Source organism: Harmonia axyridis, chromosome 4, assembly GCF_914767665.1.
Source record: "Harmonia axyridis chromosome 4, icHarAxyr1.1, whole genome shotgun sequence".
NCBI lineage: Eukaryota > Metazoa > Arthropoda > Insecta > Coleoptera > Coccinellidae > Harmonia > Harmonia axyridis.
This window is the reverse complement of record NC_059504.1, coordinates 29,416,475-29,435,494: the sequence shown is the minus strand read 5'-3', so window position 1 is coordinate 29,435,494 and position 19,020 is coordinate 29,416,475. Positions and strand designations below refer to the sequence as shown.

Genomic DNA, 19,020 nt, shown 5'->3' with positions numbered 1-19,020 from the left:
ACTATTCTTTACCTGTCTTCGTTGTTCCATAAGATCAAGTATGTCATCTGTCATCCATTCTCTCCTTTTCTCCCTTTTCCTTACCAAATGTCTTTCCGCCGTTTCAGTAATGACTTGTTGTGTCAACCTCCATTTTTCCATAGGATCAGCCACAACTTCAATGTTCTGTAACTCTCGTTGTAGAGATTGTTGTACATCCTGCTTTACGTAGGGTCTTGAAGTCTTCTCATGTCCATTCTTTTACTGCTCCTTGCACTGCTCACCCTCTTCAGTCTCACTTTCAGTTGACATATTACCGGATTGTGGTCAGAAGCGATGTCAGCTCCAGGATAAGTTTTGGCTGACATGATTGAATTACGGAATCTTTTATCAATTGTAACATAATCTATTTGATTTCGAACTATTCTATCTTTTGTGTCTGCAGGTGATCTCCATGTATAAATTCGTCGAGTGGGCAATCGAAAAAGTGTGTTGCAAACAACCAGTTTCTTTTCTCTACAAAACTCCACAAGACGATCACCTCTCTGATTCCTCTCTCCCAACCCGTAATCTCCGATTATGTCATCTTCTCTTCCTCTGCCAACCTTGGCATTGAAATCCCCGTTTATCATTGTAACTTCGTTGCTTTTGGTGTATTTCATTAACTGGCTTAATTGTTCATAGAAGTCTTCGATCACATCGTCATCCTTATCTGCAGTTGGCGCGTATATTTGTATGATGTTTATATTGCGTGGGGTTGAGTTCAGTTGTATCAGTGCCATGCGATCAGAATATGGCACAAAGCTTCTAACGTATGGTTTCAACATCTTGTTGATTATTATCCCTACGCCATTCCAGTGTAGTGGGTCGTTATTTCCGGAGTAAAAGACAATGTGATCTCGAATGGCAATTTCGCCACTATTTGGCCAACGTGTCTCGCTCACCCCCATGATGTCAATGTTGAGCCTTATCATTTCTTTGATGGTGTTATGCACTCTCCCACTCTCATACCAACTTCTGACGTTCCAAGTGCCTATCCTCAAGGTAGACGTTTTAAATTTCTCCACTTTGTAGGGATTTCGCAGGATAACGACCGGGCAAGCCCTACAAGATATCTCTTGCTCTGCCGGATCTTGGGTTCCGAAACCATGATCAGTATGTTCCTCATTCTCACCATTACTTGTCATGTTGCTTATACTAGGGAATTATAATCAAGTGGTTTCCCGTTGCCTTCTTGATTCCACTGCCGTTGACTATCGTTTTACGTAGTTCCTCCGCCTTCGGGGTCGATTTCTCAACCCCAGGACAATAGAGTGCCCTGTACCCCGCACTAGATGTCGGTTGTTCGCTTATACCGGCTCACACTCGGTCTCCGTCTACGTTAGCCGCCGAAGCGTTTCCATCTCCTACCCCGTGGAGGTGTAGATCGGAATTTCAATATCATCGAGTTCGAGACCATGAGGCATTTCTCGAACTCTCCATATCTTCAGGAGATGTTAACGAAGTAAGTAATGAAATCCAAAGTGCCGACAAAGATATTCTTTGCGACGAAGGGAAATAAGATATAATATTATTTATTTACTTCAGGCTACCAAAAAAATTATATAAATTTCTATCAGGGGCGCCGCCAATTCAAGTCCGGAGCTTTTACTTTAATACCTCATTCATTTTCACGCGATTGTTAATCATCAATTCGGTATTTACAGCCCGTATGTAAATAATGATTGTGTCGACGACAGTCGGTTCAGATCGAGTCCTTCGATAAAATCGAATTTGTTGAATTGATTTTTGCACAATTAAATTATTGAGCGTTGTGACTTACAATGGATATCCCTCCTCCTACTCTTGGGCACTCCACTGTAAAGAACATTGAAACTTTGATACAATGGTTTATCCATACTAAAAAATAACACTGCTTCATTTTGAAGCTATTTAACCACTTAATTTGGTTCATTTGAGAGTCCATTTTTGTTACGTAATTGAACTCATTACACAACTCAATTTTCATTACGTTATGTATTTTTTCGGCGAAGAATTCACTTAAAGAATTGGTAATTCTTTACTTTATCGCCCCCCTCGATTTTTTTTTGAAAAATAATAAAGAAGTGAAAATACAAGAGGGCGTTAAAGTAATTGAGCAAACGGTTATTAACCGTTTGCTCAATTTGTACAGTTTTAGTCATTTTGAATTTTTCTTTTGGTTGATTATTAAATTTGTCATTTTTAGAATTGGAATATATTCCAAGACAAAAATAAACTGAATATATCATACAGATATATTATTGTGAAGGATTAGACACAAAGTTGTCAAATTATTTGATTTATATTAAATATCCTTCATCAAGAAGACTCGTTAAACTTTTATAATGAAAAACTTGTGTTTTTATTATTCTACAGAAGGTTTGTTGCGTTGAGACCATCAGATGACGATACCCCATATCGTATATTTTTACGATATTGTAACGGAATTGTGCAACAAGTGGGGAAAGTCCAACTTTTCTCGCGAGTGTGAAAGTTTGTGGCACGAGCCTGAAAAGCGAGTAGGTACCGCAAACAAACGAGTGAGAAAAGGACTTTCTCCACATGTTGCACACTATACTTCTCCTACAACTGCACAAATTTCAATGATTTAAGTAATGGTCTTGATTCAAATCAAAATGGCCTTCGTTGACAGTATGTGCTAATTCATTGCGTTTCCATAGAAACGACTCAAAAGCCCAATTTCATTGGTCTATCAAGCGAGGTGTGGGCAAAGTGCCGACAGAAATAATATTTCCCACAGTATGAGCAATACATAGTTTTGAAATTGAGTGAACTATGAAGAATACGCTACTTTTCATAGCAGTTATAGGAAAAATATTCTGAACATGTGATGGGAATGAATTTAATTTGAAAATCGACCAGTATTTGAATTTATTAGACTATAAATTATAAACAGGTTACAGTTTTCGTCACACGTCAGCTTATAGGTACTCTTTTATAGTTATTGGAGGAGGTGCAGGTGATTATGGTGATATCATCCAACTGAAACCTCATGTAATGTAACCATTGAAGGAAGCATTAATAATAAAAGTGAAAAGGCACAGAAAATCTTGAGTAAAGGTGAATCATCTTAAGTGCAAATTGTTGAATCAGTAACAATGCCGGAACATACATTTTCAAACACATCTAGACTTTCATCAGCGTCTGGAATTGTCATAGAAAATTGTAAAAGTGTACTTTAAATTTTCATCCATCAAATTAAATAAATTTTTCGGAATATGTGAACTGCTTGATTGTAGAAAAAAATTGTGTGTAATTCGAAAGCAAATCCATTGTCGATTTCAAGAGATTGCAGCGGAAACTATCTCTTTCAATCGACAATATCTTCATAATCATAGCTCGATAGCTCATTCCATTCATCGTTACAGTTGCACTAGCTCCATTTTTGAATATGTACCTAAGGTACAATCACACCACCAGCACAAAAATCGGACCAAACAGTGATACGTTGAGGATGTAGAGGCTTTTCAGCATTCATTCTTGGATTTTCTGAGCCCCAAATGCGACAATTATGTAAATTAATGTAGCCCCCGAGGTGGGCCTCATTACTGAAGATAATTTTTCGAAAATAATACGGATATTTTCGATGCAGTTCAAGGACCCAATCAGCGAAGATACGACGTTGCTGGTGATCGACCTGCTTGAGTTCTTGTGTTTTCAACTGAACTGAAGCTTTGATACCTAAATCTTTATCGAAATAAACGGTGTAATATCGTTTGTTTTCGTCAAATTCCCAAGATCGACGAGAAATCGACAATCTTGGGTTTTCGTCAACACTACGGGCACCAGCATTATCACATACCAACAGCTCAAATTTTTCCACCAGTTTCACTATTTCCGGCCGATAAGGTACTTCACAACGGCGACGAATCAAAAGTGCTTTAGTTTTGTGAACTGTCACAGCAAAATTTTCATAATTTCAACAATTTCAATGCGTTGTTGAAGCGTGTGTCGTCCCATTTTTAGTAATGGACAATGGGCGCGTTCAGCAGACTCAATACTTGTGGAACAGCTGTCAATATTCTATGAATTTTCTGCTGAACACATTCTATCAGTTTCCGCTACGGAGCGTAAGCTATGGATTAGACTATGGATCAATAATAAATGGAAGGAAAACCTGGCTAAGAAAGATCGATGCAGTTCACTAAAGTGGACTGAAAATAGCTATAGTTGCATTTCGTACAAGCCCAATTGAATCAGTATTTGTTGAGAGCCGCCATGCACCTCTATCGATTACACGCAAAAATTTGCTAACCAACTACTCCACTAGAATTTGGGCCCAAAAACTAAACCCTATGCATAAAAAATTGTTTGATGATGTCGACTGTGGAAATTGGCGAAGAACTATCAAATCACTAAAAATCCGACTGCACACTATTGTTGACCAATACAACATCCCTCAGGTATTTGCCTCTGATATACAGGGTCCTGCTATAGTGCGTTAGGCTTCTATAGCTGCCAAACCAGACGTTTTAGGAATTCAGTTGAAAAGCAATCCCTTTGTACTCTCAATTCTGCATCTCAGGAAATTATTTTCTGATATACAGGGTGTTCCCAAATAAAATTATTCAACATATGAGTGATTTTTTTTAAATGGAACACCCCTTATATTTTTGCATATTCTGAATGCTCTTCAATACCTCTATCAGGACGCAAAATATTAGGGATATTTTTCCAACGGTACGGATCTTATTAAGAAAAAACTGCAAAATTTCGACGAAACAGTAGTTCGGTGAAAGCCCAATGTCCAAATATGAAGAATTTCAAATTGTTTTTTCTCGATTTTTTCAAATGTAACACCCTGTATTTTTTTCCATGAAGATGTACACAGTTTGAAACCTTACATTTTTTCAGAAGTAGCCAAAAGGCTATTTTCACTTCTGCGTCCAGCAGGCACGAAAAATGAACAGAAAATTGTATTCAAATATTGGATATAAAAACGAACGGGCGTTGAAAAAGATGGAGAAAAAATTGTGTTAATGATCTAAGAGATGTTCAAAGTGTCGTCCGCCTTCTCTGGAACACAAAGCGATCCGATCGTAGAATGACCCACTAACCCTCCTCAGCATGGCTGGAGTAATGCTTCGGAAAGCAGTCACAATCCTCTCTCGCATATTGGAAGCTGTTGTTGGAACTTCATCATACACGATTCCCTTTATGTATCCCCACAAAAAAATCTATATTGGTAAGATCAGGTGATCTAGCAGGCCATCTTGTCGGTCCGCCCCTACCAATCCATCTATTTGGAAACTGTTGGTCCAGTTAATCCCTCACAGGACGAGAATAATGAGCGGGTGCTTCATCATGCTGAAACCATATTTCATTTCGTATTTCCGTAGGTAACACTGCTGAAATTCCGGTAAGAATGTTCTGAATGAAATTCAAATATGTAGCTCCATCTAAATTTCCTTCGAAAAAATGAGGGCCTATCACATGATTCCCTATTATTGCTCCCCAGACATTCAATGACCACCTGTATTGATTGTCTTATAATTCTTGGATTTTCTACAGAGTAATAATGAAAATTGTGCCTATTGACGGCTCCGGAATTGTGGGAAGTTGCTTCATCACTGAATAAAACAAATTCAAAAAATGTAGGGTTACAATTTGAAAACTTGCCCAGTTACAGAAATTCAGACGGTTTTCAAAATCGCTATCGGTAAGCGCCTGCTACATCTGAATGTGGTAGGCATGATACTTATTTTTTTGAGGATTCTTTGAACTGAACGCTCACTTATACTACAGGTTACACCAAGCTCCCTTCGGCTTGTGTGTGGATTTTCAGTTACATGCAGTAAAGCCTCGATCTTCTTGTCTTCGTTAGTGGCCGATTTTATCCTCTCTTCTTTTTTATACTCGACATCTCCTGTCTCTACAAATCTGTTTAAAAGTTTCCGAAAACTCGGCTCATGTTCGGGATATTCGACAGCAAAGGATCTGCAGTATGTATCAGTATGAAGAACCTGTATATTTTCATACTTGAGACGGCAAGGCCCGTATAACCAAACACCATCTCAAAATATAAATATATTTACTATGTTTACCAGGGACGGCTCGTCAGGGTCGGCAGGGTCGGCCGGGCCGACCCAAAAATTATCGGGAAATAGAAAATAATTCTATATATTCAATTCATTCAAACTCAATCGGAGTTATCGATTTCGATATCCAAATTCCCTCGGTAATGAATATTTCCACTCAGAACAGGAAAATATAACTTATACCGGCCAATTTTTTCTTTCGGACCCACCTAATATTCGATTTCCAAAGCATCCAGCGTTGTTATTCCCTTTCATAAATTGTAACAAACCACAATCGTAAATGGTTACTTTTCGTAACATCACCCCAAACAGGTTATTCCAGAATTGTACGTAACACCGTCACATTAGGTCTGAAATGTAACACAAATATTACAATTGCAACTCCTGGAATATCACTGAAAGCATCTCATCACGTTAGGTCGGCCAAGAGCCGATGGCCGAACCAGCGCTACGTAAAGGAAAATATTGTAGCGTGCTACATTTCAAATTTTATATATTCAACTGAGTCAGACAGTTGATGAAAATCTGGGCGTACGCCAATGCGTATCTTCGTGCATATGTACTCGATACTTCGAAATTATGATATCATTTTCTTTTCTAGTTTCTTCGAACGTACATATATCGATAATTATCGCTGCAAAATAGTTATAATTGTTTTTCTCTAGTTCATTCATAAAACCCTGAAAAAAGGGGTAAGTTGTATATTTTTCTTATCGTCATTATTTGATTGTTGTATACGTAATATATATGAAAATTTTTGATATTCAGATTTAATTTGATAAAGGAATGCATCCGCCATTTTAACATTTCATCATTTTACGTGAAATGAAAATTTTTATTCTTTATTTAAATATAATTTATTATAATCAAATATTTTTTAATACCTATTATTGATGTTTAAATGTAACTTCGTTTTAACTATCGTGAATTTTTATCTTAAATGAAGCATAATAAGTTATAACTCAGTTTATGAGTATTTTCACAAAACTTTTATGTAGGGGATGTTTTTCGTGTCTATTATTTTTTACATTTTTCGTTTGTTACATTTTTGAAAGAGATCTTTTCTGAAACAATCTACATATGATTGCCTTGAGATCATCCTTTTAGTTTCTTATCTCATTTGGCAGTCATTTTGTTTTAGATAATTTGGGTTGAGAGACATTTTCCACGATAGAAAATTCAAAGGAATAAGATAAGGTAGAAGAAAAAAATTGAAAACTTATCAAAAAAAAAACAAACAAAAAATAAATCCCGACTGAAAAATCAGATATAATTGCCGAGAGATGATCCCAAAAATAATAACCTGAACTATCCGGAACGAGGATAATGATCAACCCCAAATAAACAGTCACCCCCACCAGGCAAACTGAGAGATCTAGTGAACGAATGGCCAAAAAGACCTTAACGGCCCCACGTTGGGCGCCAAAATTATGTGTAACCTCTTCGTTACAACTCAAAATGCCCGAGAACAGTCGTTTGTTTGAGTCGTGGTTCAGATCCCTGAATCTACCAAATGGAAGGGACAAAAACCCAGGTCGATCAAACACCTCTTATAATTACATAAGTATTTCACAATCCGAATCTTTAAAATATCTGGTACCAGAAAAATTTACATACAATATTTATAAAATGAAAATATATACAAGTGAATCCGAAATTTATAATTGTATAAAAAAATAATGAAATTTTCTAAGATCCTAAATTACTTTCCTGAAGAGGTAAAAGTCCTAGCTCTATACTGAGCCAATCTTCCTCCACCGAAGTTGATAAGAACTTAGGTCTGGCAGTTCTTCAATTGTAAGGAGAGTAAATAATTTGACTTGTAAGTTGACAATTGACAATGATGGGCTGTCTTTAGACGAAGAACTCTCAATGTAATTATCCAACTTTCAACGTTTATCAAGAACCAATCAGGAATTCAGCAAAGAAAATATACCAAAAAAAAAACTGAAAATCAGAGAACAGAAATTAATAAGAAGCCAAATTAAGGTGATGGCTTTTCTGTTTCTGAAACAACCAAAGTTTACATAAAAGATATTAATACTCATGTACTTATTTTATCGCTTGAACAAAATGACTGCCAAATGAGATAAGAAACTAAAAGGATGATCTCAAGGCAATCATATGTAGATTGTATCAGAAAAGATCTCTTTCAAAAATGTAACAAACGAAAAATGTAAAAAATAATAGACACGAAAAACATCCCCTACATAAAAGTTTTGTGAAAATACTCATAAACTGAGTTATAACTTATTATGCTTCATTTAAGATAAAAATTCACGATAGTTAAAACGAAGTTACATTTAAACATCAATAATAGGTATTAAAAAATATTTGATTATAATAAATTATATTTAAATAAAGAATAAAAATTTTCATTTCACGTAAAATGATGAAATGTTAAAATGGCGGATGCATTCCTTTATCAAATTAAATCTGAATATCAAAAATTTTCATATATATTACGTATACAACAATCAAATAATGACGATAAGAAAAATATACAACTTACCCCTTTTTTCAGGGTTTTATGAATGAACTAGAGAAAAACAATTATAACTATTTTGCAGCGATAATTATCGATATATGTACGTTCGAAGAAACTAGAAAAGAAAATGATATCATAATTTCGAAGTATCGAGTACATATGCACGAAGATACGCATTGGCGTACGCCCAGATTTTCATCAACTGTCTGACTCAGTTGAATATATAAAATTTGAAATGTAGCACGCTACAATATACTACGACATACGCTCAGAATACGACCACTCAGTAGAACGGCACAACTCGATGTAAGGTCGCTTCCCAATACACAGGGTCGGCAGGCCGGCCTACCCTGGTACTCCAATTGCAGAGCGTCAAGCAGCAACTTTTCACAGTTTATTTTAAATATTTGATAATTAGATGAATGGTTAATTATGAGACATTATGTTATTTTCCGGAAATACCTTTCAAATCTTTGATCGATAATTACAAAAACTTTTTCGATAAGGATGAACTCAAACGTGAATTACAAATTTTGTACTCGGACAATGCTATCTTCGGCAATTCAAATACGCTGGATGATATTACGGAATTCATTTTCTCAAATAATATTGTTTCCGATGTTCCTGAATTATATAAGTTATTTTAATAATAATAATAATAATACCTCTTTATTTAGTGAAAAACACTAGTTAAAAAAGAAAAAAGAAATAAAAATAATTCAAATCAGTAATATATATGTGTGTGGCCGACCCACATCTCGAAGGCACGAGCCGTCACTGATGTTTACCCTTGTCGATCGTGTTGTGTTTATCAACTCGCAAGGTTGTTGTGAATATACAATATAAATATTAAATATTTACCTAAATATTATGTCGCAAGATACATGAAGTAGTAATAATAATCTTATTCAGTAGTATTCTGTAATTCATTCATTCGATGCTTACATTCTTGAATTACATCATGTGAGATATCATCTGTGATCAGTTCAGTGTGGCGTAAGAAATAAATACCCTTCGATGAGTCTGCAGAGTATTAATTGACCATTCCTTCTACTGTATAACGATTGACCGAATCTACCCTAGCTGGCTACATCACATGGTGATCCTGCCAGTCCTATGCAGTTAGAGGTCTATGGTTTCCATCAACATATGGGTATGTGACTCCAGTAGAAGTTCCTAGTTCAACCGCCAAGCCAAGATGGGATCTTCAGAGATTGCAGCCAAATCCCTGCCAGTACTAGAAATTATTAGTTGGCTAATTATCAGTTTCTGTGGCACTGCCCCAACATGAAAATCATATGAACCATTTCATCTTTACCAAAATTAATATCAGTTTATTGTATTCGGAAATCACTTTGAGCTCTGAATAACAATATTTTGATCAATAATAATAATCGATGTTAGAATATACAAGTCACCAATAATACCTAACTATGTATGTGTTACTTATTTGGTCAAACATTATCATTTTCATGATGAACTTCAAGGATTATGATTTTGGAAGGGTTTTAAAGTTTTTCAAAAATTGGTCATTCAGTTTGGTTTCATTGTGTGACTCATTTAAATTATCTGTTAGTTATTATGTTCATTATTCCTGAAAGTTTTTCAAAAATTGGTCATTCAGTTTGGTTTCATTGTGTGACTCATTTAAATTATCTGTTAGTTATTATGTTCATTATTCCTGAAATTTTTGGTTGAAATGTCATTTTTTGTGTCTGCTGGTCACAGGAGTGAAAATAATCCTAAGGTTACTTCTGAAAAATGTAAGGTTTTAGACTGTGTACATTATCATGGAAAAAATTTCTTCATATTTGGACATTGATAACGGACACCCTGTATAAGATAGATTGATCATTTAGGAACGATGACTAGGCAAATTCTTAAGTTAAAAGAAATTCTGATCAAATTCATGTTTCTATCGCTTCTGGAAATCGGTAGAGGGCTTTAACCGAACTACTGTTTCGTAAAAATTTTGCAGTTTATCTGAATAAGATCCGTATCGTTGGAAAAATATCCCTAATATTTTGCGTCATGATAGAGGTATTGAAGAGCATTCAAAATATGCGAAAATATAAGGGATGTTCCATTTGAAAAATCACTCATTTGTTGAATAATTATATTTGGGAACACCTGTATATTAGAAAATAATTTCTGGAGATGCAGAATTGAAAGTATAAAGGGAACAGTTACCATGCTCACCTGACGAAGTCATGTTATCATGACGAAACAATTGTTGTGAAAATAAATATATAAAGCGGAAATAAGTTATTTTACTTTTTAATCATATAAAGGGAATGTTTTTCAACTAAATTTCTAAAACATCTGGTTTGGCAGCTATGTAAGCCTTACGCACTATTGCAGGACCCTGTATACGAACATGTCCCCTGGCATTATAAACCTCCTAAAATACACCTAGAATGTACAGGGTACAAAAAAGAAGAAACAAATAAAATATTGCACAGAAGAAAGTTCTTGTCAATAATATCTGAATACCAGGAAAACTGGAACATAATTTATACTGATGCTTTCAAAACAGAAAATGGTGTTGCAAGTGATATATTTGTCGATAGTTCACCTCATTCATGGACTCTCCACCCAGCCTCCAGTATTTTCACGGCAGAAATGCACGCCATATGGCAGGCTTTGAAATATTGCGATATATCGAACAGATCATCTCACGTAATTTGTACGGATTCACTGAGTTCCTTGGAAAGAATCAAAAACCCAAGCAAACGTAGAAATAAAAATCTATATTATAACAGAAAATTGTCTCTCATCATAACCTTACCTTCAAGTAGGATCCACAGAGCCTATTGCTGTCAAGACAAGGAGCAACCCATCCAGCAGAGAATACTAATCTTACCAAACTGATACCTATCAGTAGCGGAGCTACCGATATTTCTGCTGAACGCACTCAATGACGTAGTTTCAACTTGTCAAATGTCAAAAGATGACAGCTTTAAAAGTGACAGCTGCCCAGACAGCGAGTTATTCGAAATAAAATCTCTTATTGCAAAATCCTATATCTGAATGGGGGTTGTTACGTTAAACCATTACATGAAGATAAAATAACCGCAGTTATACGATAATTATTTTTAAACAAGATGGCATTACCACGAATGATTCTTGCGTAATAAGATCCAAAATCGCTTAAATAATATAATTTCTGGGTAATATGGCGCTGATGAATGCTGAAATGCATTTCTTTTCAACATTATTATGTTGCAAATATGCAACTAATATTTATTTATTCTTTGTTTATATAATATGTATAGCTGCTTTCAGGCTAGATAATAGGCAGATCAAAATGCGCCCAGAAATAAAAAATAAGGTTTGAAATATCCAAGATTTCTCCCTGTCCGGATCTGCAGGACGAGTCGGTAGTTTTTTAGATTCTCCGTTAGTTCCTTCAATAATCGAAGTTCATACTAGAAATCACGATGTTCCATTTTATCAGTGAATGATTATCTCTTCTAAAGCTTTGAAATTAGGTGCTTCTGGGAAGTTACAGGATTAAATGATTAGAGCAACATCCGGATGACTCAGCCAATGATCAGGATAATCGCCTTTTCATCTGTTCTTTTTCCGACGTTGAATCTCGGCGGGTTTTCCCCCTATCCTATCTAGTATTTTTTAGGGAACCGAGGAATGTGGGGAAAGCAACTCGAAGAAAAGTAGTTGAGGATTAGGAAGGAAGTTAATAGGTGGGTATAATTTTATGGGTGTTGGAGGTTGGAGATCAATTGACATGGATGGTGAGAAGGTGAAATAAATGACTGCTGATTAGGGATTCATCAAGCCAAGTAGCTCTACATTTCAACCAACTACTTGAGTTGAAAATCAAGCCCTTGAAAAATTACATACTTGAGCTTGACTTGACTTGATTTTAGATATTTATTGCTCAATTATAGCTAGAGGGGCGACAGATATTGGAGGTTGGCATTTTCTACTTTTCCCAAGAAATCGAAATTCCTAGAAGAATGGATTTGAAAAATGAAAATAAAAGTGTTTTTTGCAAGGTTTCTTCTCATTTCATATTTTTTTCATTAATGTGATACTACACAATAAAACTGCTAAAAATCAAGTAGCTTTATATGATTCAATTACTCGATAAATAAATACTTGACTTGAGATTGAAAAACTACTACGTGGCTTGAGCTAGACTTGTTTTCAAGTCAAGCTCAAGCCAAGTAGCTTGAAAATCAAGCCAAGCCGTGAATTCCTACTGCTGATTGATAGTGCTGATTATAAATATGAAAGGTATCTTCATATAATCGAACTACGAGAATCGCATAAAAATTCGAGAAAATCACTCTTTTCAATGTTAAGCGCTCGTTCACATATGAGATGTGGTTTTTATGATGTCCTTGTGGATTAGTTTTTTTACATGACGAATCTTGACAAGATGTTCTCCTGAAATTCGACATGTTTAGTCGTGTAATAATTTTACATATACATATTAAATTTCAACCTAGAGGTATTTGCTGTATTTATATATATATATATATATATATATATATATATATATATATATATATATATATATATATATATATATATATATATATATATATATATATATATATATATATATATATATATATATATATATATATTTTTATATATATATATATATTTATTTTATACCGATCACATATATTAAATACAAATTACTATGTGAACTATATACCATATATAATTTTTTTTCTCCATAGGTCTTAGTGAGATTTAGATCAAGTGTATCAAGTATATTTATATATATATATATATAAATATATATATGAATTGGAGATGCAAACGGGATTCATATATATATTTATATATATATATATATATATATATAAATATACTTGATACACTTGATCTAAATCTCACTAAGACCTATGGAGAAAAAATTATATATGGTATATAGTTCACATAGTAATTTGTATTTAATATATGTGATCGGTATAGAGCCATGATTACTATCATTATACTTGAATTTTTTGCTCTGATGTAGTAAACCTGAGTTTTGCATGCCTCTAGACACCACTTATCTACCTGTGCATAAGTAAAGGGTGTTTTTTTTAGAGCTATAGAACTTTAAATTTCAATGAAACAACGATGGATTATTCGATTGACATGAATTTTATTTATCAGCAAGATAAATTGTGGTATAACATTTTAAATATGATTTCTGGCATATGATCGCCACGGCTGGCTCGGATGTAGTCCAATCTGGACGTCCAATTTTCGATTACTTTTTCCAACATTTGTGGCCGTATATCGGCAATAACACGGCGAATGTTGTCTTCCAAATGGTCAAGGGTTTGTGGCTTATCCGCATAAATAAATGACTTTACATAGTCCCACAGAATGTAGTCTAGCGGTGTTAAATCACAAGATCTTGGAGGCAAATTCACAGGTCCAAAACGTGAAATTAGGCGGTCACCAAACGTGTCTTTCAATAAATCGATTGTGGCACGAGCTGTGTGACATGTTGCGCCGCCTTGTTGGAACCACAGCTCCTAGACATCATGGTTGTTCAACTCAGGAATGAAAAAGTTATCATAGTTATCATGGCTCTATACCGATCACATATATATATATATATATATACAGGGTGAGTCTTTGACTTGTACATATATTTTAACCGAAGGTTCTTGAGGTCAAAAGAAACACTTTTTTCATTTACCATTTTTTCCGATTCGGCCCTGTTAAAAAGATATAGCCATTTTAAATTTTCAAAATGAGCTAATTCACCCCTGAAAACCGGAACACTGAAGTTTTCTCAAGCATAAGATATACCTCTTGAACCTTGGAAATAAGCTACTAAATTAGAAAAACCATCATAAACTCACGTTTAACATTCCATTTGTTGAACAAAGTAGTGTTTATAATCAAATAAATGAGTTATTCCAATTTCGTTGACGCTAAAGATTAAATATTCTTCTCTTGATTTCTATTTCATTTTCGATAATTATAACGAATTGAGCTCGCTACCAACCATATTAGCTCTGATACTCATATCCATTCATTCATTATATTTCATTTATATGATATCGTTGTTTATTTTTCGTGCAAGAATTAACCTTAAAATCTCAAATAAATAATATTCATCTATGAAAGATCTAACATAGACTATAGTAATCTGTGGTTTTAAGTTTGAATTTCAAATTTCGAGTGATGCCAAATATAAACACAGCAGTTCGGTTCGAATAATCTATGTTCTAAGTTCTAACCTAAAATTTTCATTTACAGTTTACACTGTTATTGTTATAAGATATTTGTTATGAAATGAAGCATTTGATTTGTTCCAACTATCTCATAAAAATATTGAAATGCATCAATATTTTTGAAACCATCAGTATGAAAATATGGAAATATGTAAAATATTCTGGCTCTGTAATCAATGGAAAATGTTAGACTCCACTTGTAATCAAATTTGTTGTTAATGTGTACCTACATTATAGCCAACTTTACTACTTAATTCATCTTGATTTTGGCATTGAAAATAAATGAGAAGTATTCAATTTAAATATCCACAATAGAATATTTGGTTTCTTTCAACTCACCTAATTTGTTTTCACATTAAAACAATTATGGCCCTCTTGGAAGTATGTCAATCATAAGCTCTTAGGATGAATTTATGGAATAGCAAAAGAATAAAAGTATTCAATCTCAATCACATGAAAATTTGTCTAGTATGTACCTAGTCCTAGTGATATGTTTCGATGTGAGTTTGAATGAGCCGAAGAAGAATACAGTATTGTTCGATAGCAGCAGTCTTTAGTGGGATATTGATTGTTGTCATTATAATGGGACTATTTTGTGAAAACTTTTTTAAACATGGGTTTTATGAATAATCTGGACTTTTCAAAAAGAATGTTGATTTTAGTGAAGTATCTTCTTATTATCAGAGCTGTGCCAAAGCTCAGTGATTTTTAATCAAATCGAGGAGTTGAGGTGAGCTTATTCAAATAACTTCATTTTCAAACTAAGTTGGCTAGTACTTCAATTCTTAAATCTGAGACATGACTTCATAGTAAATATTCATTTCTGTGGTTTTTTTTTCCACAATAGAACAGAGTTGCATTCAGCCAAAGTACCCAATTTTTTGAATTTCACAGATAATTTTTTTTTTTATTATTCGAAAACGGCGCTTTGTACGAGAAAATATGAAGAATACTTTTATTTTTCAAATTAGCCAAATATTCTTCAATGAACGTTCAAATTACTATTAAGAGTTGGTTTCTTCGAATTTCTGGTATTTTTATGGTATGTTATGTTCATAACAAAGAAACAGAAGAATGTATATGGAATCTGGTGTTCGGAGAAGATGTATCACATCAAAAAAAAGCTATATTTCAAAAATCATTTCCTTCGATACAACCATTTACGAGATATAGCCGAAAATCACATTTTTTTAACGATTTTCAACAGCCTGTATCTTTTTAACCGGGCCGAATCGGAAAAAATGGTAAAGGAAAAAAGTGTTTCTTTTGACCTCAGGAATCTTGGGTTAAAATATATGTACAAGTCAAAGACTCACCCTGTATATATATATATATATATATATATATATGTGATCGGTATAGAGCCATGATAACTATAACATATATATATATATATATATATATATATATATATATATACTTCGAAAATGTGATTACGAGATCCCTGTAAAATTTCAACGCTACGAGGTCCATGTCTTATAACCCAACAATCCGAGATCCTTTCCTATATACCCTATATACATTGTATACCGCGTGGCAATGAGATCCGTTCAACGTTGCCACTAAGACGGATCTCGTTAGATGTGAGATAAGTATCAAAATCTTTGTATATCGATAAGGGTCAAAATCGCATATTCGTCGGATCTCGCAAGATGCAGAACATGTCGTGTACTTGGAATATGTATTTATGCCAACGCCAGAGTCAATCATTGTAGCAGGTGTTCCTATTTCATCATTTTTAGGGCTGAACTCTGTCATAATCTCACCGATTTTTGAGTGGTCGAAATTTAAGTTTCGACTCCCTGTTGATGAATTCGTCTTCAATTGTAAATCTGTTTGCGTGTTTGTATACACGAAACATTCGAGATGAAGGACAGTGTACTTGGGTGGTTTCGTATCGCGAAGTTCGTTAACTGGTAAAATCTGACCAAAATTTTAGTGAATATGTCTTTTAGAAATGTTGAGTTTCTATTTATTTCAAAGCTATGAGTTTGACTTGAATGAAATTACGCACTCCCTTGAAATACGACAATTTGAAGCCTTCCGTGAAATTTCATGTTCCTCAGTGAACCAGAACCATAGAGCAATTGAAAAGGATATCGAAAGGCGACTATCAAATATCTCTGATACCACAGAACCGATAGGATCGAGTTTTCAGAGGCTTTAACTAAAACACAGCCCGGAACTGTGCGAAATATAAAGCTGATCATATCATCAGTATAATCAAATATAGACCAAGGATAATTCAAGAAAAATATGGAAGATGCCATAATGAGAATTTCGGTAATTGATCTTTCGAACGGGTTGCATTTTTACGCATATATATGAAATAAGCATTTCAAGCTTGTTGCAAAATTTCGAGTGCCTTGCTAGAATAAGGTTTGAAGTAGTCATACTCATTTCAATTAATTTGAAGAATAATTGATGAAAGTAGTTTTTCCTCCACGATTTTTTGCCAACACTTATATGTATGGTTTAGCCAATAACTGGATTGTAGTTTGATTAATTCAATAATTTTGGTTTGAATCGAATTTCAGTATTGAATTTAGGTGAAAATTCAACATTTTGAGTTTTAAGGAACATTATAGATCGAATAGTTCCTCTCACTTATCAATCAGATTTAAAAATGTTAAATTGAATTTTTCAAAAATAAATCATTTATTTTTGAAAAAATGAGTGCTGGTGGCAACAAAAATCTGAGTTCAAGACAACGATCTTTCACGAATGCTTCTCGTTAGAAACACATTATTTTGGTTTGTGTTTTTCATAATTTTTCACAGGAAAAATGAGATTCCGAAATAGTAATCGACAGGACTATTTCATGAAACCATAAATTCTTTTTATCAAAGGTATTTTGATTTTGGTGACAAGAGCTGTCGAGTTTTACTACAGGTAATCTCGAAAAAACTGATGAAAGATGATATCATACAGTTTTCCATCAAGGTAATTATTTGTGATTCAAAATCGAGCGTTTCAGATTAGTGGAAATCAAGAAGGGGAAAAGTGTAATTTCACAATATTCAATCAAAACAATGTACAGCAATGTACAGTCTTAGATAAAACGATGTAAGTACTATATGTATCTGTGTGAATATTAAAATATTCGTGTGTACTTACACAATAAAGTATATAGATATTAATGATGCATTGATCCCATGTTTATATATATAGGAAAATACAATTATTTGTTCGAAGTGTTTTATCTTTTAATAAGTAACTCATGTTATTTCGATGAAATGTGTTACCTGATGAGCAAGTGGTGCACATCTTTCTTGAGATTTGATACCTGCATTCTATTTTCTATATCGATGAAAGCAATATCACCTGCTTATACATATATAAAACTTTGGAGTTAAATTTTTATAATCTCTAATCATCTATAGTATTTAGTCGAAGTATTAGGCAGAGATCCAAATATAAGCAGAAACGAGTCATATTAAAATGATGTATTATATTATAGAATGATTCAAATGAATCGAAATATTTGCTCATATAACCTCCACTTTCAGGACATTAGCACACAATATCAATATATATTATAGTTCGAAAACAATATCAATTTTAATATGAAGACAATAGGACATAAAACGTTCAACTTGGTGTTCATTGTCTTGGAACTTTATATTTTATAACAACAATGTCCTAGAAGTAGAGGTATATTTTGATTGGTTCTTCATGATACAGTTGGGGTAGAAAATATATCAAAACCAATTGAACCTGCTTTTGACAGCGAAACAATTTCCCTCGTCAATTTTTATACATGTTAAGAAAATAATACTGATAAATCCTTAATTTTATCAGAAAAAAAATTTACCTATATAATGTATGAGAATCAGACATAAAAAACATAAAGTGTTTCTCATTCTCGTTAATTTTTCTTGTATTTCATTTCTTTCTCGGACTCTATATTCCATTTTTTTTTTGTGCATTGCCTGAAATTTAGTCAATAGCATATAACACGTATTTCCACAAAACGTTTTCAATTATCACATAAATAAGAAAACAAACAGAAATTATTGTTATTGTTTTACAGGATCAATAAAGTATGTTATGTTATGTTATTAAAATGAAATTTATCTTCTGAGGAATATTTCTGAATTATCGAAAAAATATGTTGATTAAAAACTCCTCTCTGAATATAATATTCTTGAGAGAATATGCATGAGTATTACTCAAGTAGAAATATAAGGACAATTTGAATTGTATCCTGGGTTGAGTGAATCCCATGCGGATAATTGGAATACTTGGTAACATTGAC

At 33.7% G+C, this 19,020-nt stretch overlaps 1 protein-coding gene across 1 annotated transcript; it reads right to left on the bottom strand.

The window, feature by feature from the left end:
- Positions 1–203: 203 nt before the first annotated feature.
- On the bottom strand, positions 204–1,166 carry LOC123678649 (craniofacial development protein 2-like). Its single transcript, XM_045615784.1, has one exon. The coding sequence runs from the start codon at positions 1,164–1,166 to the stop codon at positions 204–206; it is 963 nt and encodes a 320-aa protein (XP_045471740.1).
- Between the last annotated feature and the right edge of the window lie 17,854 nt (positions 1,167–19,020).